Consider the following 25,885-nt stretch of genomic DNA (forward strand, 5'->3'; position numbering starts at 1 on the left):
ATCCCAGATTTGGAGGACAAATTTATGATGGTGTAATTTAAAATATAGGTAGGCTGCCTTCGGTAGGCACAATTCGCTACGGTGGCCTAAGGGATAGGGTGGAGCTTCATGAAATAGGCTCTCATTTTCCAGAGCAGCTAAAATCAATATACAATGAGCGGTCAATACGTCTGCAGAGAAGGAGGGACCCGTCACATGAATTAAGGTGCTATAGCCAGAGAAAACAAAGTCACAAGTTCATTTACTCCAAATTACAAGTATTGATGTGTACTTTATCTGCTTCTCAGGTAGAGACCTCTACGTAACCTGTGTCAGCAAAATGCAGCCAGACTTTATTTATTTAATAATGATTTATAATGTCCAAAGCAATGTTGGGCGAGTCATTCATTCATGCGTTCATGCAACAAATATTTATCGAGCATCTACTATGTACTAGGTAATCTATGGTTGCCATCAGGGTTGAGGTGTATGTTATAATCGCATCCTCCCTCATCTCAGCAGCCTGCAGCCCAGGGTCCCATGGACTCCATTTAGGCTTGGATTGGCAGCGTCAGGAAAAGAGGAAGCAAGCAGCCATTCTCTGAAAGTCTGGCCACCATCCTGGGGTTGTAGTTGATGACCGAGCATGGTGTCCTGGCAAGCAGGATCGAGTCCAGCCCACGTTTCCCAGAGCTGCAGCTTCCCTGTGAAACTCGCCTTTCTGTCTATGAGCTCAAAGTGACAAGTGAAGATGTTGATCATTTTGCCCTCAGAAGCAGATGCTTACTTAACACATGATGGTTCTGGCTGGTTCATCTCCCGCTCAAAGATGAGATTTCTGGGATTTTAGAAGCAACACTCTAATGATCAATTTTACAGGATAGCCCACCTCTACAGAGCACGGAAGATTGCTCATGGAAATGTGAAGCTATTGCCTATTTCAGAAACATGTACCTAAAATTCCAACCAGTTAAATAAGACTGATGTCAAGCAAATTGACAGCCTTCCATAGCCACATTAGGAGCTAATCATCTCAGAAAACGTTGCCATAATTCATTTATGGAAACAGCGAGACTATTCCCCAAACAAGTGATAAAGGGAATGGACTCAGTCATAGCAGGGAAATGAAGCCTCATATTAATACTTGCTAAACTTAACTGAACTCCGGAGGCACCTTGGCATAAATCTGCCTTGCAGATTATTCTGCCTCACATATTTTTATCTATTGCAAATAAAGTTGAATTCAGAATATTGCTTCAGTCATTACACCTCGTTTCCATTTATTTGGGAATCAGGACAAGCATCTGAGGGTTCTGTTTAACCGAGAGAGGGGCAGAAAGATTCTCCAAAGGACATTAGATTCACTGCCTTACACTACAGCTCTCCTGAGCCTTCAGCAGCCTGTCAGCCTTCACCCTGCGGCTGGCTGGCTATTCTTCAGGAAGAGATTTCCATCTTGAGTGCCACTGCTCCTGTGATGGTGTCCACAGCATCACGCAGCAATAATAGTTTTTATAAAATCCTTCTGTGCCTGGGACCACAAGCACTGAAGGATTTTATAAAAGTCTGTAGCCTTTCATCTTTTAAAACCTCGATTTGTCGCCTCAGATAAAAATGGTCAACCCTTTGTCATGAAGAGTGTTAACAGATATTTATACAACTGACTGTTTAGGTGGCTTGCTTCTGCATTAATTTATAGTTCGGTTTATTAGTATCGTAGCAGCTAAAATTTATTAGGTGCTTACTACTTGCCACGTAATCTCCTAATATCTTCACGATTTTTCCTGTTTTACAGATGAGAAGACCACGGAAGTAAAGTGACTTGCTTAAGGTCACACACCTCTTAAGTGGTAGAGCTGGGACTGAAAGCCAGGTCTGAGCAATACTGAAACTCACCTATCTACTACGCTGACTGTATTCTGGATCCTGGGCTAAGTACAAAAGATACAGAAAGGTGTGCATTCATGCAGAGAGCAGAGACCAATCTCTGGGTGTGCAAAGCAACTCTGAAAGGCAGAAGAGGCAAGGCAAGCAAGGGCAAATGCAGTGGGGTGGGGTGGGGGTGGGGGATATTGGCTCTCATGTCAAACCATGACCGTGCCGTGCACAATGGAACCTGTGCAGCCTAGAGCAGGGTTGACAACCAGATGCGGGTGACAACCAGATGCTAAAATCCACCGACGCGAGGCACTTCAGTGGGATCCATCTGTAACAACGGTGCAACAACATGGCCTCCAAAATGAGGGGAGCTGCTATGTCACTACGTAGGTGATTGGTATATTTGTCAGTAGACATGCAGCATCGTAATGATTGGCTCAAATAATGACCCCTTGCCTTTCCGGGAACTTCACTGACTTTGGAAAAGCCTTATGTAGGGAGGTGATCATTTCGAAACCCTGGGCTGTGTTCCTTGAGAGGCTGACAAGAGCCAGAGGAAGAATCACCAACCTCCCTACTAATCTGGCTCCTGGTACCGTGCACTAAGCCAACTAGTGAAAATCATAATGAAGTTTTTGCTGAAAGGGCAAGTGTAGAAAAACATGTTTCTAAACAGAATAACAGTCTTTGCCATTTTTTTCCAACTTGCATACCATCTGGAAATCCTGATTTTTTTTTTTTTTTTCAAATGGTAGGAAAGAAATGTGCTCCAGGCACAAATAAATGTTTACAGCTGAGTTATAAACCGAGAATGGTGGGGCTTAAAACAGGCTGGCAGGGATGGAACTCACGCTGCAGCGAGACAAACAGAGCTGTCGTGAGCAGGCCAGCTCATTTTCACATCGGCCCTTTCGAATGGGAAGTCCTGCTTCCCACTGACCTCACAAAGCACATGCTCGGGAAGACTTTATTCGGGTTTGTTCTCATTCTTAGAAGGTAAAAAAAAAAAAAAAAAAGATGAAGCAGCACACGATTGTCCATCTTGACATACTGAAAGCAGCCTTTGCCTTTGGAAAATACAGAACCTCCTAAGAAGTGCCAGCCCACAGAGGCTTGTTACAGCTGAGATGTCATGTTGATGTCAGTGACAACTCATATTCAGGCATGTCTTATTAAGTACCTGATACCGCACACTGTGTTTTACAAGAGTTGTCTCATTTATGCTGGACAGCGGGCTGATGAGGGGGTACCATTGTACCGATGAGGAATCGGAGGCTGAGGGAGGACACGTGACCTGCTTAAGGTCACATAGCTGCAAAGGGATGGAGCTGTTGTTTGTTGTTTGCAGCTGGACCAACCCCAGAGTCCTATTATTTTAGAGGACCTGTCAGTGCAAAGTTAAAAAGAATGTATTATACCTAACTCTTGGTCAAGAAGAAAGAACTGATCTGTTGGAAGTTTGATCTCTTCTCCCTAGACTCCTATAATTTGTGTAATTACAGGAAAGGCCAAGGAAGGTAGAAATGGGCTTGTGAATGATACGGAGCTGTCAGCAAACTTTTTCTGTAAAAGGCCAGAGAGTAAACATTTTCGGCTTCGTGGGCCATCTAGTCTCTGTTGCAACTACCCACCTGCTTTGCTGTGGTGCCAAAGCAGCCACAGGCAACAAATGAACATGGCTGTGCTCCAATAAAACTTTATTTGCAAAAACAATCAGCTGGCTAGACTTGGTCCACGGTATGTAGTTTGCTGACCCCTGATATAAAGGATGCCTTGAATTTAAAATGAGTGACAGGCTTTGAGAACGATCCATGAAATTCCACTTGGGAGCTTATTCTTTCTTGAGATCAGTGAGCAAATTGGCTACACACAATGTGCCCTTTAAAAGTTCCCGTATTTTTTTTTGCCTCTGGGCCTAGCCAATCAAACTAGATTCTCTTATGTTATCTGACCAGGTCAGAACACTGTATTGAATCTTTGTTCTCAAGGCTTATCTAATCCCAGATCTATAGAAAGAGTACTGCGTGCTCGTGTAATGAAGATGTATGAGTTCATTCCTTTTAACATAGAAATACACGCGAGATGGTGAGTGATTCTGGCAGTCTGTGGACTCCCTTTTCTTGATGTGAAACCCCACCACCAACCACGTTAAGGTTTAATTGAAAGAGAGAGTGAAGGAAAAAAATAAACCATGAGCAACAACAAATGGGAAAGGGAAGAAAAAGGCCAAAGAACATAGTCTCCTAACTAATTAATCAAGGGCTTAGTTTCCACTAACGTCTCGGAAAGTGTAGGCTGCCCTGCCTATTAGCTTTCTTTCCAAACCTGAGAAATATAAATGCTCTAAGGAGCAGGTAATGAAATCTCTATTGACGTGCCATCTTAGATGGGACTCACGTGTCTGTGTTTTGCTTACATTTTAATTTGGTTCTGCTGGATACTTACCAGTAATTGCTTCATAAGATTACCCTCCCTGGCAATGTGTGGTGTATCTTGATTAAAACATTATCAAAGTGAAGGATTATTGTATAACACACCAAAAAAAAAAAAAAGAAAAAAAATGGAGGGGGTGTTATTTAATTAACTTATTGCCAATATTTCTTGATTGTCTCTTTGAAACACTAGAAAATTAGTTAATTGGAATTGATTCAGGTTATCTAAATGTATAGACTTGGGAAGCGGGCAAGAGGGAGGTCACTGGCTAAAGAAATTTAAACCTAAGGTCACTTTCTCTAGAAGAGTTAGTGGAGTATGAGAAGACTAAAATCTTCCTAGTAGTGTTTTAAATCAAACTGTACAGTAAGTTACAGAAGAGAACTGATACTTTCAGTCATCAGGAGCGCACTGTTTTGGTGCTCAGAAACGAGGTGTTCCAAGTTTTACTTCGACTTTAAGCAATTTTTAATTCTCACCCTTTTTCATAAGAGTCCTATTGACAAAATTTATTGGACGACACTTTGGCAACCATTCTGTCTGCCTCATAGCTCACTGGGAAAATATCTGAACTGGTGATGTTATATGACTTACACAACATTTTCAAAAGTGTGCTGTATCTGAGTGGGAAAATTCTGGTCTTTCCCAAGACACCACGGAAAGTATTTCTTCATTTGTTAGAGACTCCATGCTCTCAGTTAGGACTTGTTCTCTTTGTGCTGTGTGGGATGATAAAGTGGGGTAGGGGATCTGGATGAAGCTTACTCACAAACGGGAGGAGTGGCTGACCTTAATTTATGGAAGTTAATGCCTCTCGGCAGTCCCCTTTTATGAAGGACTATACGTAAAAAGAGTTTGTACATAATTTCAGAGTGTATGCACACATAACGGACATGCCTGTGCCTGAAGATAGAATATGCATATTCACTTTTAAAGTGCATTCTGCATTCTTCTCACAGGGCAGGGTACAGACTTGTAGATTCAAGGACATTTATGGGTAAAATATAACAGAGACCCCTAAAGCAGGGTTACTCAAAGAGCAGCACTGTCGATATTTTGAGCAGGACAGTCCTTCGCTGTAGGAGATAATTCTTCCTAGGGCTGTCCTGTGTATTGTAGAATGTTTACCTCAATCTTGGCCTCTATTTACTAGAGGCCAGTAGCACCTACTCTAATTGTGACAATCAAAAAAGTCTTCAGACATCCCCTGGCAGGCAAAAATGCCTCGGGCTGAGAACCACTGTCATAAAGGAAACCGAAGTTGCAGATGGTGTCAAGTGCTGAAAGTGAGTGGATTAAAATCCGAGGCCAACAAATTTCGCTTGGGGCTTTTTGGTCAGTGAAGGCAGAACATGGTCAGTTAAGACAAAATATGCTCTTCATTTTTAGGTGTAGTTTTAGTTACCTGATAATGGAAAGCATATAATTTCATCCTCAGATAAAACTTTTTCATGCTTACTTAAAGGTAATTTAGTGTTATTATTAGGATAGATGAGATGAACAATTATTACAGACTGGATAAAAAGACAAAAGAGTCACACGTGAAGCACTGGGACAGCGCTGGGGAGAAAAATTTCAGCAACATTAGCATCTCAGGATGACCAATGTCCACCTCTAAGGGAAGATGAATTCTGGAATCTTCTCTGTGGAAAATGACTGACCTAAGAAAAACGCCAATGAGCTTGCCCAAAGGGGCACCGGGTAGAGATTTGAGTCTTGATTTTTACCTGCCTGCTTGTTTGATTTGGGGTAAGTTTATAAAACATCCTGGGCCTCAGTTTCTCTGAGATAATATCCTCTCCTTTAGAATTGCTGAAGTTATACAATACAAAGCCTGATGTACAATAGGTGCCTAATAAATGTTATTTCCTTTCTCATCTTTGAAATATCCCTGTGGGGTATTTTGAGACACGTGGGGGTGAACCGCCTATGTGTGCCAAGAGGCAGAGTGGAAAATTCTGTGTTTGCGGAAACCCTCCCAGATCATCGCTCTCACGTGTGATTTCCACCCTGAATTAAACACACCTCCCTGTGTCACTGGCTGCTCTCGTCTTTTAATTGTCCCAGGTTCTGTTTTCTCTCCTCGTTCTCGGCACTTTGTTTGCACCTTTTTTTTTTTTTTTGCCCCTGCAAGAATACAGTTGCCTGATTGCTTCAACAAACATTTCTATTGTCCCCTTTACCCACTCTGAGAAGAGAAGCTTTGTCCCCCGGTTGTCAAAACTCATTTCTATCTCCCCTGAAGCTGAGTCTCTTTCTCTTCCTTTCCGTGCCAGGTGGGGCTTCCTCCCTGGGGAGGCTGCATCTCTCCTCGGGAGAGACTGTCGTCTAGGGCGGCACGTGCTGCCTGCTGCCGTGGGCTTTCTCGATTAGGAAGGACTTGCTCCTGCTGCTGCTGCCGCCACTCCAGCTGCTGCTGTTGCTGCCGCTTCTGCCCAGGCCTTGGGATGCTTTCAAGTAGCTCCAGACTGTGCCACTCGCTGCAGATAGCATAGGTATGCACATTGCTCTGAGCCGGCACCGCGCCAGCTCTGAGTGACTCCAGCCAGACACAGCTAACAGACAGGAACAGCAAACAGCTTTTAATGGGGGCACCTCAGAAAGGCAACACGTTTTTGTTTTTTTTTTTTTATTCCCCTTTCTTTTCCTTTTTGCATACCTTCCAAGATTTGAATTGGAAAACCTGAACTAGCTGGCGAGAGCCCTGGATTTTCCTGTGACCTCAAGAGGGCAAGCAGCAGCTGTAACCTCACCTTTGCCTCCAGATGGCATTGTTGCCACATCATCGTTTCCTGGTAAGCCGGTCCTTATCCCATTGTTAAAGGTGTGTCCATCTGCCGGCTGGAGTTGCCAATTGAGTCCGAGCAGATGCATTGCTGCGGGAGAGACAAAGTAATGAAAATATGAATAGATAATTCAGCAATGCAAATGTCAAGGGGGTGGGCCAGGTGTCTTTTCCAAGTAACTGCCTTTTAAGGAAGCTGTGGGTTCAAAAGTGGCCTGCCCCAGGCTGCAGGGAATAGCTATATGCAGAAAGCAGGCAGACCTGGGTGTTCACAGCCTCGGGGATGGGGAGTGGGGAGAGGACCCCCACGGTGGGCAGAGTAGGGAGAAAGAAATGTAGCCTAGGCCTTCCAAGTGGTGCCACCGTGAGGGGAAACGCCCCTTTGGGGTCACTGTAGAGGGGACGTGCTCCATCGCATCCTGCCTTTCCCACGTCCTGGAGGCAGTCGTTCCCAGACTGCTAGTCCCGGGGTCCTGATGAGGACAGTTTCCCCCAAAATCCTCGGAATGTAAATCGGTTTCAAGACCAGGCTGCCCAGATGGGGCTGGCTGGCTGGTCTGACGACACCTGTACGGAAACGCCAACGCAGCCAGCGGCGGCTGTGGATGCACCAGCTCACTGTGAAGCCCACGCCCTTTCTAAGCTTATAGACACTTTCCTTCTCACTTCTTGTGGAAACAGCTTGGGAAGGGTGAGCGGAATGGGGTACCGTCCTGCGAATATCACAATTCCTCCTCTCTCTTTCTCCCTTACCCGCCCCTACCCCCCAGACCATCACAGCTCAGGAGACCCGAGCTCTGAGGCACCTCCTCGTCTTTGCTCAGGACACCAGCTTGTCTGCAAAGCACTTGCTCTACCCCCAGGTGCACCTCAAACCTCCAAACACAAACCTCCTCTGGTCCTCCCTGTCCCTCTGTCTGTCCTAACTCCCCGCTTCCCAATTACTTTAGCAAACTCAGCACGCGCCTATCTTTGACGCTTCTTGGTGAGCGGTTTGCATGGAATGAAAGGCAGATTTCAGACAATCTGCATTCTTTCCAAGCCCTCATCTAAGAAATGCTTCATTTGTGAATAACTAAGGAGTTCATTTCCCTGCATATTTTCCATCCAAACAATAATCGCATGACGCCTGTCTGGCATTTCAACCGGACACAGGCTGACGCTGTTGCTATGTTTCCAGCGCTACAGGGGAGAAAAGGCTGTTGACAGGGAAAGGTTCTGAGTACGATGCGGGGATGAGAGAAACAATTAACCACAGGAAACACAATTAACAATGCTTAGGAAATTGTTCACACAGCAATTAATTCTGCATGCCTACCACCACTTAAAGTCAGGCTGCATTCTATTAAGGTTAAAAACCTATCCTCAAACAATACGGCTCAGACTGATGGCTGCAGATTAAGGTGGCAAGGTGTCCCTGTGTGTATGTCTGCTTTATTTTGTTGTTTTTTACACACTTTCCTAACTCAGAACTGTGTCGTTGTTGTTTCTATACATTACTCTGAAGTACAAAGCCCGCTACTGCAACTCTTCGAGATAATAAATACTAATAAGAGTAAGTGACATTTACTGTACACTTTCTGTCAAGGTAACATCTAATTTTCCCCCACAGTTTATCTGTTATATGTAGGTCACTTACTTGAAGAGACCAGATTCTGCTGTCTCAAATAATGACATATTTTCACTGTACAGAGGTCAGGAAATGAGAACTAATCGTGGTTGCTTCGAGATAACGATAGCTTCTGATTTGTAATTACAAGGTGAAGGGAGCCAAAGAATTAGCTATTTTAAAATGATTTTTTAAAAAATATATTACAATTGGGTTATCGGGGCTTGCCTTGAGCCGGCTTGCTGCTGAGCTGGAGATGTGTTTCTTTCCGGGGGGGGTCTCTGTGTTTTAAGATAGACACCGACAGGTGCAACTGGGGTCCAGGCCTAACAAAGCTTTGCTTTTCACCTCTATGAAGGGAAGCGGTGGCTCCATCAGGCGAAGATGACAACCTTCCCAGTGCCCCATCAATATGAAAACTTGTCGAAACGGCCCCCTGCTTATAGAACTCAATCTCGCCATCCCATGCAGAACCACAACCGTCAGTTTGTGGAGCATACATAGCAAGCACACCATACCCTACTCTTCCTGCACCTAAAGAGAGCATTCACGAAGCTGGGTTCCCTCTGTGTTCAAAGATGCCTGACCTTCTCCCTTTTTGTTTTGGGTTTCATAGCATCTCCTTATTAAAAAACACAACACAACACAACAAAAAAAAAAACGTATTAAGAAAACTACAGATCGGGTGAGAAGGGTTAGGGTCAGAGCATATAAGTAACTTCTCAGACAGCTCCCAGAAGTGGAAAGAAAAATAAGAAAGTGAGATGAAGATGGGAAAAGGGGAGAAGCCAAATCCGCGGAGCATAAGCTCAGTCTTCCCAGCAGCGGCAACACGACACAAATGAGACTCATGTTTGGGCATATTTTCTGTTGCTGAATTGAACGTTAAGTAAATAAGTGAGAATTATCCCGGGGTATGACCACCTTCTCTTGTTTTTTTTTTTCGTTTGTTTGTTTTTGCGGGGAGAGTCTGAAATAGGCTTTTGTTTACATTTTCTTTCTTGATCAGCTATTCCTTCTCTCTTTCTGAGTAAAAAAAAAAAAAAAAAAATGAGACTATCTTTCTGACCTGTGAGGATGGACCGAAGTGTCCTTAGAATAAAGACCCAGGGGAGCTGTGAAGTCAATGAGTTTCCTGGCTAATGAGAACTCCGTTTCCTATTCTGCTACTGATTTGCTCCATGGCTGGGGCTGAGAAATCAGTCAGTCAATCTTCCCCCTTACCTTTTGTAAAGGTTTCCCTCTATAGGTAGAATAATGGCTGCTTAGGGACAGAGGGAGGTTAAGCATCTGTAACCCTGGAAGATCTCGCAGAGTGCCTTGAATATAGAAGGCACTCCATAAATGTTTATTAGAATAGGTAATGACACATGGAGGCAGATCGAGAAGTTGGACTGTAGGACATCATATTCTCAAAGATAAAAAAAAGACATAATGCAGAGGTGTGAAGAATGAAGTGAAATAGTGCCGGCAACGATATGGATGAGTTTGCAAAGAAAAGCTATTTTAATTATTAGTAATATTCATATCTGCTGCCAGCCCTTGAACCCAGTCTATGGCCAGCACTGTATGAGACTTTCTAAAGACATTAGCAAGACTCATGGCTTACGTTTGAGGTAGGTACTATCATAATAATCCCCATCTCACAGGTAGGGGAGAGGTGACTGGGAAGCCTAATGACAGCGGGATTTTGGAATCGTAGGAGGATTACTGTGGAGGTGGCCGACTGCTTCATATGTTAGTGATCTGTTTACCAATTTTAGTTTGCAATAGGATCTCAGCAAACCTGGTCTCTTTCTTGCAACTCACTATGGTTGGTGAATGACCATCTTCTAATTCAAAACCCCTTCCCGAAGGGGTTGAGTTTTCTTATCTTGTTGAATTCAGATGTGGCTCTGTGACTGGTGGCCCAAACTGTGCACGCCTTTTTCCCTCTGCCACACAGTCAGCCTGGGTCTTGAGTAAAGATAACATGGCTCAGAGCACAGCTGACCAGTGACAGAACACAGAACGAGGAAGAGGTGTCACTGTTGTAAGCCACTAAGAGCTTGGGGTTCTTTGTTACAGCAGCATTCCTGAGACTGTCTTGACCGATACATTCACTTACAAGGAAAGTGGGAAACTCCATTTTTACACAACAGATCTCTGTGCATTCCTTGCAGTTAATTATTTACAGGGTGAGGATTCTTTCTGAAATCCAGCCAGGAAGAGTTAGGACATATTTAAGGTCACTCACTACGTTTGGTGCTATAAACGGCAATGAAAAATAGCGCTTTAAACATTATGTCATAGTATTTCCCATTCTATGAATCAGATTGAGAAAGCTGAGAAGCCTCAGAGTAGCCAGAGTTATTGCTTCTTTATCTTAAGATTTTAGGCGAACGGTGGCCTCAATGACTTCCACCCTGGATGCAGTGGGTGGTCCCGTCTCCCACTCCCTGCAAATGCCCCAGCATCTCATCCCAAAAGGTCCTGTTCAGACCATCTTAGGGTCAGAAGTGAAATGAGTTTGAGAGGCTCTCTCCTTAACGTTACTCACCCCCGCTGGCAGCCAAAATGCACAATTTATCATGATTTGACAGGCTCTGCTCCAGAGGGACCCTTGGACAGAACAATGGGGCTCCACGGGTCAGCAAGGATGGAACAGGGAAAGGCTCCAAGTGGAAGCTTGTGTAATCCAGGTGGCGGCTGGGAAATCAGCCACTAAAAACACAGTAGGCAGCCAAAAGCTAAAAGTTTCTCTCTGGCTAATTGGAGAAAACTTTCATCGAGTGCTGAAAAGTGAACCAAGGCAAGATGGACAGACCACACGCAGATCCCAGATTTCAGCAAGAATAAGAAACAGACCCACCTGGAGTTAGGGGGATATTTTTCTTATTGAAGTTGCCTGTTTTCGTGCCAGATGGGCTCTGAGAGAACTACTCAGAGGGAGCCCGAGCAAAAGGGAGAGGCATTGGTGGCAGGTAACAGAATTCTCCAGCAAGCACAAGGCTGGGAGGTTGCAGGCCTGGAAAAGTGGCAGCTTGGAATAGGGGTTGTCTAAAATAGTAATTAGGGTATGTGTGGGCCCTGCTGGGTGCCACTTAGAACCTTCCATGTTCGTTGGCTGGCAGAGGATCAACCTGACAAGAGGGTCAATCAATATGTCAGCAACGCGTCCCAGCCAGCTGCTCAGCCCCTGCTTATCAAAGAGAGCAAGCACGGGGGCCACGGATGCTCTGTGTTTGCTGAGCAGGCCCCCAAGAGCAGGGGGTCTCTTCACACATCAGGCCTGTCGATATGTAACCCGAGGAAGAGATCGGGCTTTCCCTTTGAACATGGAAGGCTTCAGGCAAGCGGAGTTTAGGGAGTGGGAGGAGGGGGCCGGGCCTGCTGGGTCTTGTGGCTCAGCTGGGTCAGAGTCGCGAGGACCTTAGACCAGATGGCGAAGCTCCTTCAGAGACCAGGTAGGAAGATGGGATGGGTCAGGGCTGGGTCTCCCTGCTTTTACATCAGCTGATTTAGTCAACAATGCCAGGGCTCCCCTGGGAAATGTAGCCAATTCCAAAAGTGCCATTGCCGAGAGAAGAGAACCACAGTGGAATAATCAGGGCTCGAATGCACAAACTCTAACCCTCAACTTGCACAGGCCATCTGCAGAGGCATTTTTGCAAGCAGTAGTGAGAATTAAGATGTGCAAATGAACCTAATCAATGATGATGGGGACAATTAACGTTTATTTTGGCAATGTGCCAGGTATTGTGCTAATTATAGTAATTGTATCATTTCTTCCTCTTTTTTTTTTTTTGTACCATTTGGCAAATATTTATTGAGCACCTACTGTGTGTTAGGTGTGTCCTAGGCACCAAGAATAATGCTGTTTACAAAACAACTTCCTTGCTCTCATGAAACTTACATTCTAGTGGGAGACATAGAAACTAAACACATAAGTGAACAGCAGAGTGTAGGGTTAGGGAATGCTGGGGCGTGGGGGATGGAGAATCGAAACTTCTTTCATTTAAACGTAGACTGGTCAGAGATGGCATCTGTGATAGGTAAGGTCTGAGCCAAGACCAGAAGGAAGTGAGGAATTCACGCTGATGTCCGGGGAGGAGCATTGGAGGTCGGAGGGAGCGCAGGGTGATGGGGAGTGGGTACCCTGCAGGGACTTAGCCTTGGACTTGGGTGAGGTGGGGTAGCACTGGAGGACTCTCATGAGGATGACAGCTCGTTTATTTCCATTCCCACCTGGTGAGGTGGTAATCTAATCTACATTTTCTAGATAAGGATATTGAGGCTCATGGAGGTTAGGTGTCTTGTCCAAGATCACACAGCCAGTGAGTGGGAAATCTGGCATTTAGACACGTGTCACTGCAGGGTCAGAGATGCCAAGCCCACGCTCTCCTGCGATGACTCACTCAGAGTCCTCACTGGAGGCCAACGGGCCCGCCGAGTTCTCCAGGTGAACTGCTAGAGAGCCAGCCCTGGCCAACTAGCACAGGTGGGTTACAGAATCGCTTACTAAATACAGCTAGTGCTCACTCAGGAACAGACACTTCCCTTGGTAAGCGGTCACTCGCCCTCCACAAAAATGTCCTGGTCAGCAGCCAGTTTGCTGTTTAACTGAAAGGAATTGCCATTGTCAACAAAAAATAATAAATCTGTTTGGCATCTTCCATATAGGTTGACTAACTAATGATCACTGTTTGGTGGCTTTTTCCTTGGTCACCGTGCATATCACCCTTTGGGGACGCAGTCGGGGACGGTGCTGCTTTCTCAAAGAGGAGGGAGCCCATTGCAATGCATTAATAGTGCCTTCTTTAGGAATCCTGTCAGTGGCAAAATGACCTTCTGCCCCAGAGGAGAGATACAAACAAAACAGTGAAGGGTAACATTCTTGAAAATGCTCTGCATCTTAAAGGAGTTTAGAAATTTTAAATCTTAAAGGAGTTGAAAAAAAAAAAATCCCTTTCAAACTGCTTTGGTGAAGTGATTTCTCTTATTTCCCTCCCACTGTATTGTAAGGCATTAAATGGAATGAATTTTCAAAGCGCTGCAGGGACGTGACACCCACAAATCCCTTTACTAGCAATGGGATACATGCATCACTCTCCCAGGAATGCTCTGAAAACTTCCTTGCCTGCATCCAACTTCCAGCTCACAGCTTCCAAAATGGTTGCAAAGCTCATGGCGCAGGGATTCACACAAGAGAGGAAGGGGAAGTCACAGATATAATCCCAGGACCCTGGCAGGACCGCTGGAAGTGAGAGAGGGCTCTGGAATACTGTGCCTGCATTCACGCCTCTACCTGCACTCTCTTCTCTTCCGGCCATGGTGCTAAAATGGTCATGCGTGGGGATTTTGTCTGTCACCCATATGTTCTAGTCCCTTGCAAAAGCGGGAGGGCTTTCTGTCCCCTCCTGCATGTCTGCCATGAGAACAAGGTGACAGTTGCATGAGGCAGCTCTGGGACCAGGGAGCAGTGTGTTCTCAAGACAACAAGAATCCACATGGAGGGAGCAGCACATTAATCTATTCTCATGACAGGCTCAGGATGCTACAGAGAATGGGAAGTGGTACAAAATTAATCAATTCTTGTGTTCGGAGGAAAAATAAATAGGGCTCTTTGCAGCTTCAGGATACGTGGAGCCTCGTGTCATCCGTACCCCTGGGTCCCCTCACACCCCGTGTCCCCTCACACCCCTCACCTCATGCACTGCAGGTGGTGACTGCTGACACAGTGGGCGTGTAGTGTCTGCTGTGCTCAGGTGACCTCTGACAAGGCCCCCTTGCTCTCAGCATCACCAGGCAGATCAATACACAAGACAGACACGCGCTCACAGCCACTTTCTGTTCCTTGTGCGGAGTCTCCTGAAATGTACCCTGGAGGACTGGAGATGCTGGTCCAGCATCCTATTGTCCACTGAGCCAGCTTATCCTCAGGCAGATAAACACATACCTGGAGCCATTCGCCACACAGCGTATCATTTACCACCCCAAACTACTCTGTTCCTGTCGCTATTTTTCCCAGGAAAGAAATAGAATAAAAGCCTTTCTTTCTCCAAGAAAGGACCCATGTGATCAAAATACCTTTAGAGAATGATAATATCGGTAGGCTTTATTCAGCAAATAAATCATGGTCTGGGATTTTAAGAGCTTTTGTGATAGCCAAACACCTCCTCGCAATCCGCACACATGCACCTAACCACATCTTTCTCCATCCTCCCCCCACAACCCGAAGCTTGTCATTCAGTGCTGACAACCCAAACACAATTTGTCTTTCTTTAAGAACAGAAACGAGCAGCCTGTTAAAGAGGGGACCGTTTCACAAGACCACCGACTACAAAGGAAAGGTGACACAGGCTGCATGCAGCACGCGGCCCCCGCATCCTAGGAAGCAGACATTATGAATGTTTTAGAGGATAAGATGTCATATCGATCGGTGGACGTGCAACGTGTGCTGGAACGAAGAGGCAGAACTCTCCCGTGAAAGCAGCCTTCTGCAAGAGGGAGTGGCGAGGGGCGTCGGGCGATGGCAATTAGGGCGCCAGTCGTACTCCGTTCCTAGGGCACGTTTCTTCCCTCGGCTGCGGCCCCCAACGTTCTGCTTTCAATGACCCTCTGACTGAGCTCACGGCCAGGCAACCTGAGACTGGCAGCAAAGCCAGGGTAGGACTAGGGCAAAGGACCGTATCCTGGGTCCCCGAGGTATACGGGATTCGTTCCCATTGGGGTTAGAATCCCCATACGACTACTCATAAGCAGATGGCCCCTGTGCAAACGAATTTATCTCTCCGAGGGTCACTTTCCTTAACTAAAATAAAAGCAACATTTTATAAAGTCGTGACTCAGTGTCAGGCAGTGTACTAAGCACTTTCTATGTATTACCTTAGATACCATTTACAATAAACCTAGAGGTTTATTCCCATTTCACAGATGAGAGAATGGGGGCTCTGCTGGGAAATCTGCTCCGGCTGACCAGGCCGGCAGGTGGGGCGCCTGGCCATGGAATCCAGCACACGCTCTCAGCCTCATTCTCTTGCTCTATATCTCTGTGGGGAGAGGGGTGACCAACTGACCTTACAGGGTGTTGTGAGTATGAAAGAGGCAGGGGTCTGGGAGTCTCGGACACACGGGAAGCACTGAAGAAATGTGTTTCACTTCCTGCTGGTCATTTTTGTCGTTAGAACGATGGTGACCATGGCTAAGTTTTTCTGAGCCCTTAGTATGTGCCAGGCATCAATTTTATGAAGTGCGTACATTATTTTCCCTTTTTGCAGGTGCAGAAATTGAGGGTCAGGACGCCGAAGTAACAATGCAGCTGGTAAGTGACAGGTGGGATTGGACCTGAGCTATGTGACACTTAACACCTGAGCACAGCTTCGTCCCAGCTCATAACAGGACAACTGTCAGCTCAATTCCAATACCAACGGAGACCGGGGATGGATTTTCCCCCATTTGCCCGAACCCTCTATCAGAGAAACCTTTGTGCCTTCCTTTCCTGCATCACATCAGAATGGCAGAGCCACAAAGGTCACGTGCTCCAGACCTTTGCTGGACAGATGGTGACCTTGAGCCATCCAGGTCACCATCTTAGGTGGAATGACTTGGTCTTGACCATCGATGACTGGCTAAGCCAAGACTGAACCTTGGTCTCTTGACTCTGTCTGGTGCTCTCTCTATTGGCCTCTTCCATCTCCTTAAAGAAAGACAGAGAATTCTGAAGCCTATGCGCAATGAGGTGCCTTATTAAAGAGGAAACAGGGCACTGTAGAGAATTCTTCTCTCATCTGTTTAAGACTTTTATTACTACTATTTGCAAGGTAGGGCATGAGTAAAAATGACCTGTTAATAAATTAGTCAACCAGAGAGGCAGGATGACCCCCTTCTGATCCTAAATTAATTATATTGGGTTTCTATGACGAATTACTTCTATTATAGAAGTTCTTTTACAACTAGCATCTAAAATCATCATTTTTCTATCTCTAGCTGGACCAGGGATGCCATCCACGGTCCGTCTGGATGTGTTCCCTCCTGCATGTGAACTCAGTAATTTTTCAGGAGAACTGAGTTGGAGAAGTAAAGATATTGAGCAAATCCTAACGTAATTCTCATTTTGACTTGGACATTTGTTCAGCGAGGCCAAATTAGGCACATGGGGAGGCTGCCAGTGTTCTTTTCAATTTTTAATTTTGACATGGTTCGCTCAAGGTTTTTTTTGTTTGTTTGTTTGTTTTGTTGTTGTTGTTGTTTTTAAACTCAGAAATAAAAAATCTTGTATTAGCAAATTTGGCTTGATCTTTCTCTTAAATGATTTTTAGTTAAGTGGATTTTGCCTGCCTGACCTGAAACACTTTCAACTTGAATCTGATGGAAAGAAACCGTGTGTTAAAAAAAAAAATTAGTTGTGTCTCTGAGGGCCAAATCATGTAGTGGGAAATAAAATTCCCAGACATACAGTAATCCTGATTCTCCGACATCTAAATATCAACGTGGTCAACTTTTTACTGGGAGAAGGTGAATCTGGGGGGGGGGGGGTAAAAAAACTTTATTCTTGAAATGCAAGCCACCTATTCCCACCAAAAAAGAACTACATTTTCCTCTGCAATTAGATAAATGACACACTTAGACTTATTTTGAGTTTGTGACAGTTTACTTAATAGAGCTAATTTCGGAAGTTTTATGTGACACTCAAGTCCCACACATTTCTTTCCTGCTAAAGGTACACGTTTCTCTCAACAAGTAGTAGCATTATAATCGCTGCGGCCCTTCGGCTTACGCAAAGCACAGCAATGGCAGCAGAAAGACATAAGACTTGGTTCATAACTAACCCTTCGCCTCCCTTCGGCTCATGTTCCTCGCCCCTCATAACTCCTGGGAAGATCTCAGTCCAGCTGTACACCAATTCATCTCCAGCGAGGGGTTGGTGTCTCCTCTAATACCAGCCTGGGAGAGAGTCTCCCTGACCCGGGTGTTTGGAACTCAAGAAAGATGAATATGTTTGCAAAGTTCCCCAACTTGTTTTCATTACTTAGCTCTTTTAGGCTTAAGTTTCTAAACATGTGCCCTACTAGGCTTACTGATTTCACTTAATCTTTCCTTTAAGACACTCCAAAGGTAGGTATTTTCTTATCCTGATTTTACAAGAGAATGAGGCTTACTGCAGTTCTACCACATGCCTAAGGTCAAGGTGGCCGATTTTTTTTTTCCTTAATTTGTTAAATCTGGAAATTCTGCCGAATTCCCACACTTAAGACTAGATCTCAGAGATATCTCTGTCCTCTGCAGCTCTGAGAACAGCCTCTGAAATAAGCGTTGCCCTCAGACCCTCTCGGCTTTGCTCCAGTCTGTCACAGAGAACTGTCCACGGTGACGTGAGTGGGGTCTCTCCTCTGAGCTTCTGTAACTTGCAACTCGAATGTCATTTGCAATCTGAATCTGATCCAGTAGAAATATAACAAGAGCTTCACGTGTGACTTAAGATTTTCTAGTAACCACATTAACCAAGTTAGAATAAATTTAATAGTATGTTTTTTAAATCAGTATATCCAAATTCTTATCAGTTCAATATGTAATCAACATCAAAATCATTCATGGGGTATTTTACAATTTATTTATTTTTTTGCTCTAAGTTTTCCAGATCTGGTTTGTATTTGATGCTTAGACCATATCTCAATCCAGATGCTAAATTTTCAATGGTGTAGGTGAAATGTGGTCCTGTCAAAAACAATAGAAGTGTGTTAAACAGAAAAATATTTTATATTGCTTCAGTTTTAAAATTGAAATTAATTACAATGAAATAAAGTGGAAAATTCAGTTCTTCAGTCTCATTAACCATGTTCCAAGTGCTCAGTGGCCATATGTGGCTGCTGGACAACTAAACCATGTGGCTTAATGGGGTTCTTTTAGGCTGAATTCCTTCTCCATGTATCCACACCTCTTATAGTATTTATGGCTTTACATGAGAATTACTTATTTACCAATCATCCTGCCTCCTCTGTCCCCCAAACTTTGAGCCACATGCACTTTGAGGGGTGAGACTGAGCCTGCCTCCTCCCTTTTAAAATTTGTCCAAGTTACCAGTATCAGGTTTTGAACACACTAGTGTCCGAGAAATATTTACTGAATGAAAGAACGGCTTGACAATTTCTGCTAAAAAAATGCCATGAATTAAAGTCTTACAGTATAACAGGCTAAGAGTAATAATAATAGTCATAAATAATATCTACTGAATTCTGACTTTGTGCCAGGCTCTCAATTACTATCTGATTTTAAGGCCATTCTCATTTAATCACTCCCCCATCCAAATCACCTTTGAGGCAGGAATATCACTCCCATTTTGCAGATGAGAAAGCCGAGGCGTAGAGATTAAGTAACTTGCTCACTCTCACACAGCTACTAAGTGCCAGAGCCAGGAATATGCTGATGTTTCTCAACTCCTCTGCTAGCGTTTCCCTAACCTCGGTCATCACTGATCGTATTCTTGATTTTGACTTAATCTGACCTCCACTGGGGCTGTTATTTCCTTACCACATTTTCAAATCCATCCCCGCCCCCTTTGAAAACTTTAACCCATTTAGCCTCATCCCCAAATAATATCTGTGAAATGGAAAGCTTGACATATGAGTTATAAGGTTTTGTGATGCGTTAAAATAAACATGTAACTATTGAAATAAAGGTTTGCCCACACAGCACACAAAGTCACCCTGTGTGTGTGGCTACCAGCGGTGTGCCTGCCATACTTGGGGAAACATTATCCTCGGGTAGATCACGTCTAACTTATAACATTTGTCTTTTTGTTCCCAAAGACTCGCCACTGTTTCTGTATTTTCTCTGCTATCCGCAGCGGTCTAATAAAGAAAAATGCCAGTAGTAGAGGAATGGGCTGGATGGATGGCTCCCCATGCCTGTCTTTTCTCATTATTTCTAGCTGTATAAAAGCAAAACACAAGCAAACCCCAAGACCTAACCTCCCGCCTCCTCCACCCTGAGGGTTTTTCTTCACTTCCTCATGGCCAGAGGACAAAGACGGCTTCAGAAAGGCTGCATCTATGGGGTCAGTCCGTCCTGCTGAGAGCTTTGCCACTTTATGCCAGGGTGATGCCAAGAGAGTCTGGAGTTTTAGACTCCAAGAGCCCTTATCCTCGCTGCCTGCGAGAGGAACTTCCATAGTCCAGACGGCCACAGATGTGTTCCTGGGCATCCCAGCTCCTACTTAACACATAAATTCATCAGCAATCATTGAGCACCCACTATATATCTAGACGCTGCAAACTCTCAATGCCATTTTCAATAAGAATGATAGCCAACACAAATATAAGCACTTACTGTGTGCTAGACACTGTTCTAAGAACTTTAAATATTTAGGCCTAACATCGTCACTTTTTTTGTAGGTCTAATATGGTAGAATATCAGTGATTTCACATGGTCTAACTTAAATATATTAATCACTCAATACAACAGTTCTAGAGACAGATACTTTCACTCTATCTATTCTAGCTGAAGAAGCTATGGGAGAGAGAGATCAAGTAACTTGCCCAAGGTCATTCTGTCAGTAGTGGTAGAGCTGGGCTTTGAGCTTGGGGACTCTGGCTCAGAGCTCTTAACTGCAAAGCTTTCTGCCGATTACAGTAAAAGTACCAAAAAACAATGCTGTATTCTGCTTAAAGGCTAGACTGCATTTCAGGTGCACTGTGGTTAAAACATACTTTTGTGGAAATAATAGAACAGGGTGGTGAGAGCAGCTTTGGAACCAGGCAGACCATGCTTCAAATCCAGGTCCCGGCCCTGGCCCTTAGTATCTGTGAGGCTCTGGCAAAATTTTTTGTTTTCTGGCCTCTCAGACCCCCAGTTTCCTCGTCTGCAAAATGGGAATGTTAAAATTCCCTACCTCGCAGGGGGGTTGTCACATTAAATGAAATAAAGTATGCAAAGCACTTAGCTCAGCTTGACAGAGAGCTAAGAGCTCAACAAACAACAGTTATTATGTGGACCGGCCAGAAATAACATTGTCTGTCTGGAGAAAAATCTCTTTCAGATTCTAAATAGCCAGGCTACAAGCAGATAGCCCATTCCTAAACTGGAGATGGCCTGCTTTCTGAATTAAAACCACAGAATCCTATGTAGGAAAATACTTAGGGGTCATGCCCTCCAGACTCATTTTACGAAAGAGGTTACAGAGACCTGCAGGGGTTACGCACTTTGGCCGGGAGGCCATGCATCATGATTGAGAAGCACAGCTCCTTGATCTCATTCCCTTGAAACTGTCCTTTTGGAGTGATGTGTAGAGGGGCCTCAGACCTGCTGACCTGACTCACACACTTCATGCCCGTGTGATATCAGTGGCACCGCTAAGGAGTGGGTGGGAGGTGCAGTTGGGGTGGGAAAGGAAGCTGAGTGAGAGCAATATCTTCTGCTTTTATCCTGCTATCTGCCGATTCAGAATGCTCCCATGATTAGCCCTGATTCTGCAACAGGGCCAAGGCTCGTGTCGTGTGGGAGAGCTCAGTTAAGGAGCGTTCCCTAACCTTCTACTCTGTGCCTGGCGCTGAGTTAGGCTCTGGAGTGCCGTGATGACTACGACATTGCTGCCCTCGACAAGCTCTCGGACAAGGTCAGTGGTTTCAGGCTACGGTTCCCAGACCGGCAGCATCAGCATCCCCTGAGGACTTGTTAGAAATGCCAATTATTGGGGCTTCATTCCAGACCTACAAACCAGAGACTCAGGCAGGTGGGGCCCAGGTACCTGAGAATTAACAAGCCCTCTAGGTGATTCTCATGAATGCTCAGGTGTGAGAACTGTTGGTATTGAGTGAAGTAAAGCTGACAGCAATTAGTGAAGAGAACACGAAGGAAGGAGCCCCTCTTGTCTGTTTCCACGAAGACGGAGGAGGAGAGAGAGCCCCGGCACCGCCCTCCAGGTGCACCAAGTCTCTGCCCACACGGGGAGGACGTCAGAGCAGCTGGGAAGACGCAACACGGAACAGGGATGTTTCAGCCAAGATGGAAACATGGAGAGGATGCCAGACCCAGGCGTGGGCCACAGCGACGTGCGGAAGCCGGTGACCTGCCTGCTCAGCGGGTCTCCTCTCCTTCCAGTACCCGCTCTCCGTCCATTCTGCCTGTCCCAGACGACCAGTTACCAGAGAGACTCACTGTCACCTCCAGACTTAGCGGTGTCACTGTATGGATGGTTTCCCACCACAGTGGACATTCCCTAGACTCCCGTCCAACTCTCAGAATTCTGGTTTCCCACTATCAGCCCCTTCAATGGAATTTTAAAAAACCTGCCGGAACTTGGTACACGAATTCATCCATAGCCTTCCTCGCCACACATTCGCATTTTCTATCGTTAATGGTTGTGCAGTTACAGGGGAGACTCATGATTTAAGCCCCGCCCCCCACCCCACAATCAGGCATAGAGCTGCCCAAAGCTGGACAGGGGCATCTGACTGTCAACACCTGCCTGCAGGCACTCCTGTGCAAATCCCTTTTTTCCTATAGTCTATGAGGCTGAACTTGGGAGTTTGAGCTGAGCAGCTATGTATTAGCTTAGGACCATTCTGGCTCAGCTCGACCTAGCTTAAGCCAAAAAAGGGGACTATTTGGGAGGCTGTTAAGATAGCTCATGGAAGTGAAGGAGCACCCAGTCCATCAGCCTTCTCTGTCAGCGGGGTTTCTCCACGAGGGGTGGGCGTGGCCACAAAGAATGCCAGACTCATCTTCCCACCTCTCGGGGGCCACCAGAGAAAAGAGTGCCTTGCTTTTTCGGCTTCACTTTTAGTCAAGGACTCTGGTTATCTTAGCTGGGGTCTTTTTAGGACCAATCACTGTAGCCAAGAAGGGAAGAGAACAGAGTGGACCCTGTCTGGGTTCCAAGTTCATTTTTATGCAGAAGACACAAAGAGAGTATTGATTATAGGCCTGGCCACCAAGTAAAATCGCCAGATTAGCTAATAAAAATGTAGGATGCCATAGGATGCCAGCTAAATTTGAATTTCTCATGCAATATTTGGGACACGCTTATACTGAAGCATTATACTGAAGCATTATTCATTGTTGATCTGAAACTCAAATTCAAGTGGGCATCCTAACATCGAAGCTGGCAACGCTGTCACCAAGGGAACCGGTGTGAGTCAGTCAGGCTCCCCTGTTGTGTCTCCTATAACTTGTTTAAAGCTGAGAAGAGGTACAGAGTCCTTCGCGGTCCTGCACAATGCACTGCCCATGCCCAGCAGTGTCCCCAACCCTTTCTCCATGTAGCGTTGAGACGGCTCTCTGCCCGACCAGATAAGAATCTCTCTCAGGCATCTACACTTTCCATAAGATGTCAAAACTGCTTCGCTGTCTGGTGTGTAAAGCATATGGGTGATTCTTTTTATCAACCACATTGAATCCTGGGTGGGACCTGAGGAATTTATCGGAGGATTTAGCTAGGATGAAATTGTGATCCCATTCTTGGCAAGCTCCCTGGAGACATCTGATATTGAGAGAGTCAGCGTGAGGCTTACCAGCTGGTCTGAGCCCATCTCTTAGGCTGGACGTCAGTTCCCTCCTCTTATAAGGCTCACTGCATCCAGTTTGCAATGTCTGCTCCTCCCTAGTCTTGGCAGAAAGTCCGGAACCCCAAGCTTTCTGCAAGCTCCTTTTGCGCCAACAGTGTTGATTCCTGTAAATATTTACTAAACTCGCTCTGCAGTCAAGGCACAGCCATGTTTTCCCTTCCATCTGAAAGGAAGTTTATTACACAAAGTAATAGGTGATGTCTGTTACTACCACATAAATCTGTTAGAGTACCTATGAGCTGAACTTCTTAGAAGAAACAAACGGTTGTTACTGAAACATTCCGCACAGAGAAAAACGACAAAACCAGAAACAAAAGCCAGACAACATACAAAACTTATCCGGAGATTTATTCTCTATTAGAATATTTAACACAAGATAGAGCCGCCCACAGCTGAAGTTCAATGGTATTTCCTAAAGTAGGAAAACCAACCAGTTCGACTGTATTTTTCTTTAGGCAACACTTATTCTGGTGATGAGAAGTGACTTTTTCAGCACCAAGTATCCAACAAAGAACCCTGAGCTATGGGGTAGAGCAGTGGTCCCCAGCCTTTGTGGCACCAGGGACAGGTGCTCCTCTGAGAATCTAACGCCTGACGATCTGAGGTGGAGCTGAGGCGGTGATGCTGGCGCTGGGGAGCGGCTGAAAATATAGATGAAGCTTCCCTCGTTTGCCCCCTGCTCACCTCCTGCTGTATGGCCTGGTTCCTAACAGGCCACGGACCAGTACTGGTCCACGGCCTGGGGATTGGGGACCTCTGGGGTAGAGTACCAAGCTCAGACTTAGTTAGGATGCACAAAGCTAGACCAGGGGCAAGGTCAGGGCTAGGCAAGATTTTGAGTTGAGCAACTTTTCCAACCTGGTACCAAAAAGTGAAGGAGCCTGACAACTCTGGACAAATTATTTGATAGTATTGTTGAAACAAAAAGCCAGTCCAGGGGCCTCTGGGCAGCACGTCTGGATTCAGGGGAAGACTGTATTCCTTCTTCTGGGAAGGCCCCCGGCACTTAGAACAGGCTCCTTAATGAAGTGCCAATGATCTCAGAGTTGACCTTCAACGTCCTTTCCACATGGCTCTGTGCTTCTTACCAAGGTCAGGAGGCAGCAGTCATTGGGTGAGGGTGACTCGGCACTCGACAGTCTTTCTGGGAAATGTGATTCAAGGTCATCTCGTGTGCACGTGCACGTGTGTAGCTAATTTCTTGGCAGTTGCGCATGTGACCACTGTGTCCGTGGGAGGGATTATCATTTTAATAAGTGGCTTTAGCTAATTAGTTTATTTTTGCTGAGAGGGTCCCATTCCGCACTCCTAATTCAATACCCTGATTTCATACGGAAATGGGAAGGCCGATTGACCCTCAAATGGTTGCTGAGTGGTTCGCGTGCATTGGTTCTATCTGGGGTGGCTGCCGTGTATTCTGGAAGGGCAATGACTAGGTATGTCACGTTCACTACTGTACCCCCAGAGCCCAGTACAGTAAAAACAGTCTTTATTTACCTCTATCTTTTGCCAAGCACAGTGTTAAGGGCTATTCAAAAACGATCTCATTTCATCTTTCCCAAACCCCTATGAGACAGGTACGACTACTGTGCCAATTTTATAGGGAGGAAACTGAGTCACAGGGAGGCTAAGTATTTTACCTGTGCTCACGTAGCTAGTAAGTAGAAACACAGGTTGGATCCTGGGCACTCTGAATTTTGGAGTCTGTTCTCTTACCTTATACTAGAAAATAATTGTTTTATAATTTAAGAAGTGGGCGACCAGTAAGAATAAGACTAATGTGCTTTGTTTCCAAACCCTGGCTTCCAACCTTAGTCATCAGGCCCAGAATTCACACAAATTCCTCTAAAAGTACCACCCGTTTCAGCATTTCTCCCTGCGGCTCAAGTCCGTGACTTTCCAGACCCTCCACTGCTCATTCCGACTTCACCCTCCAGAGTGTGTGTTACTCCCACAATTCTACTCTGCGAACTTCCTGTCGTGGGATCGCTAATCCCCATGTCAGTGGATAAATGTTTAGGTGGACACGGCCTCCGCCGGCTCTCTGCATTCTGAGAGGGGTCCTCAACACTCAAAGGAACTGGTTGCCAAACCGCCTCCCGTAAGGACACGCTTCTTATGACTGTACCTGCTCACGCCCATCTGAGAACAAAAAAATTTAAGAGCTCCAAATTACAATCCTCCCTGGGCAACTGCACAACTAATCTGAAACGGAAGTTGTGTTTTTCTTAGTTCACAAATCTACTCCCCATCAGAAGTGGGTCCCCATCCCGGCCCTGAGAAAGGAGAACCATATCCTCTGAGCTTAGATGGGAGCTGCCTCAAACAGGGAGATCAGATCCCAGCCTCAACCCTCACTGGCTAGTTGAGCCTTCATTGCTGGTCAGTGCTATTTGTTGTGGCAGTTATTTTAGGTTAAACATCTTCTGGGTGGTCTCTTTATGCCTCAATCTTTTCACGTATTATTTAAACAAACACATCTCGAATGGCGGAATTTCTGCCAACCCACAGGACACGTGCTTCTCTAATTCCATACAAAAGGGCAGCCTGCTTGATCCACAACCTGGTGTCTGCTCTTTAGAAATCAATGCTTAGCCAGTAAACACGAGAACATGGTAGAAAACTACCGTTTTCTACTTTGCTCCCCAGTCGCACCAC

At 45.4% G+C, this 25,885-nt stretch overlaps 1 protein-coding gene across 1 annotated transcript in view; it reads right to left on the reverse strand.

Annotated features, from left to right (window-relative positions):
* TENM2 (teneurin transmembrane protein 2) overlaps positions 1–25,885 on the reverse strand; it is an 876,941-nt gene that overhangs the window by 185,774 nt on the left and 665,282 nt on the right. Inside the window, exon 6 of the mRNA XM_023528647.1 lies at positions 7,044–7,166. Coding sequence (XP_023384415.1) covers positions 7,044–7,166 — 123 coding nt within the window. The remainder of the gene's footprint in view (positions 1–7,043; positions 7,167–25,885) is intronic.

This window comes from Pteropus vampyrus, unplaced genomic scaffold (genome assembly GCF_000151845.1).
Source record: "Pteropus vampyrus isolate Shadow unplaced genomic scaffold, Pvam_2.0 Scaffold30, whole genome shotgun sequence".
Lineage (NCBI taxonomy): Eukaryota > Metazoa > Chordata > Mammalia > Chiroptera > Pteropodidae > Pteropus > Pteropus vampyrus.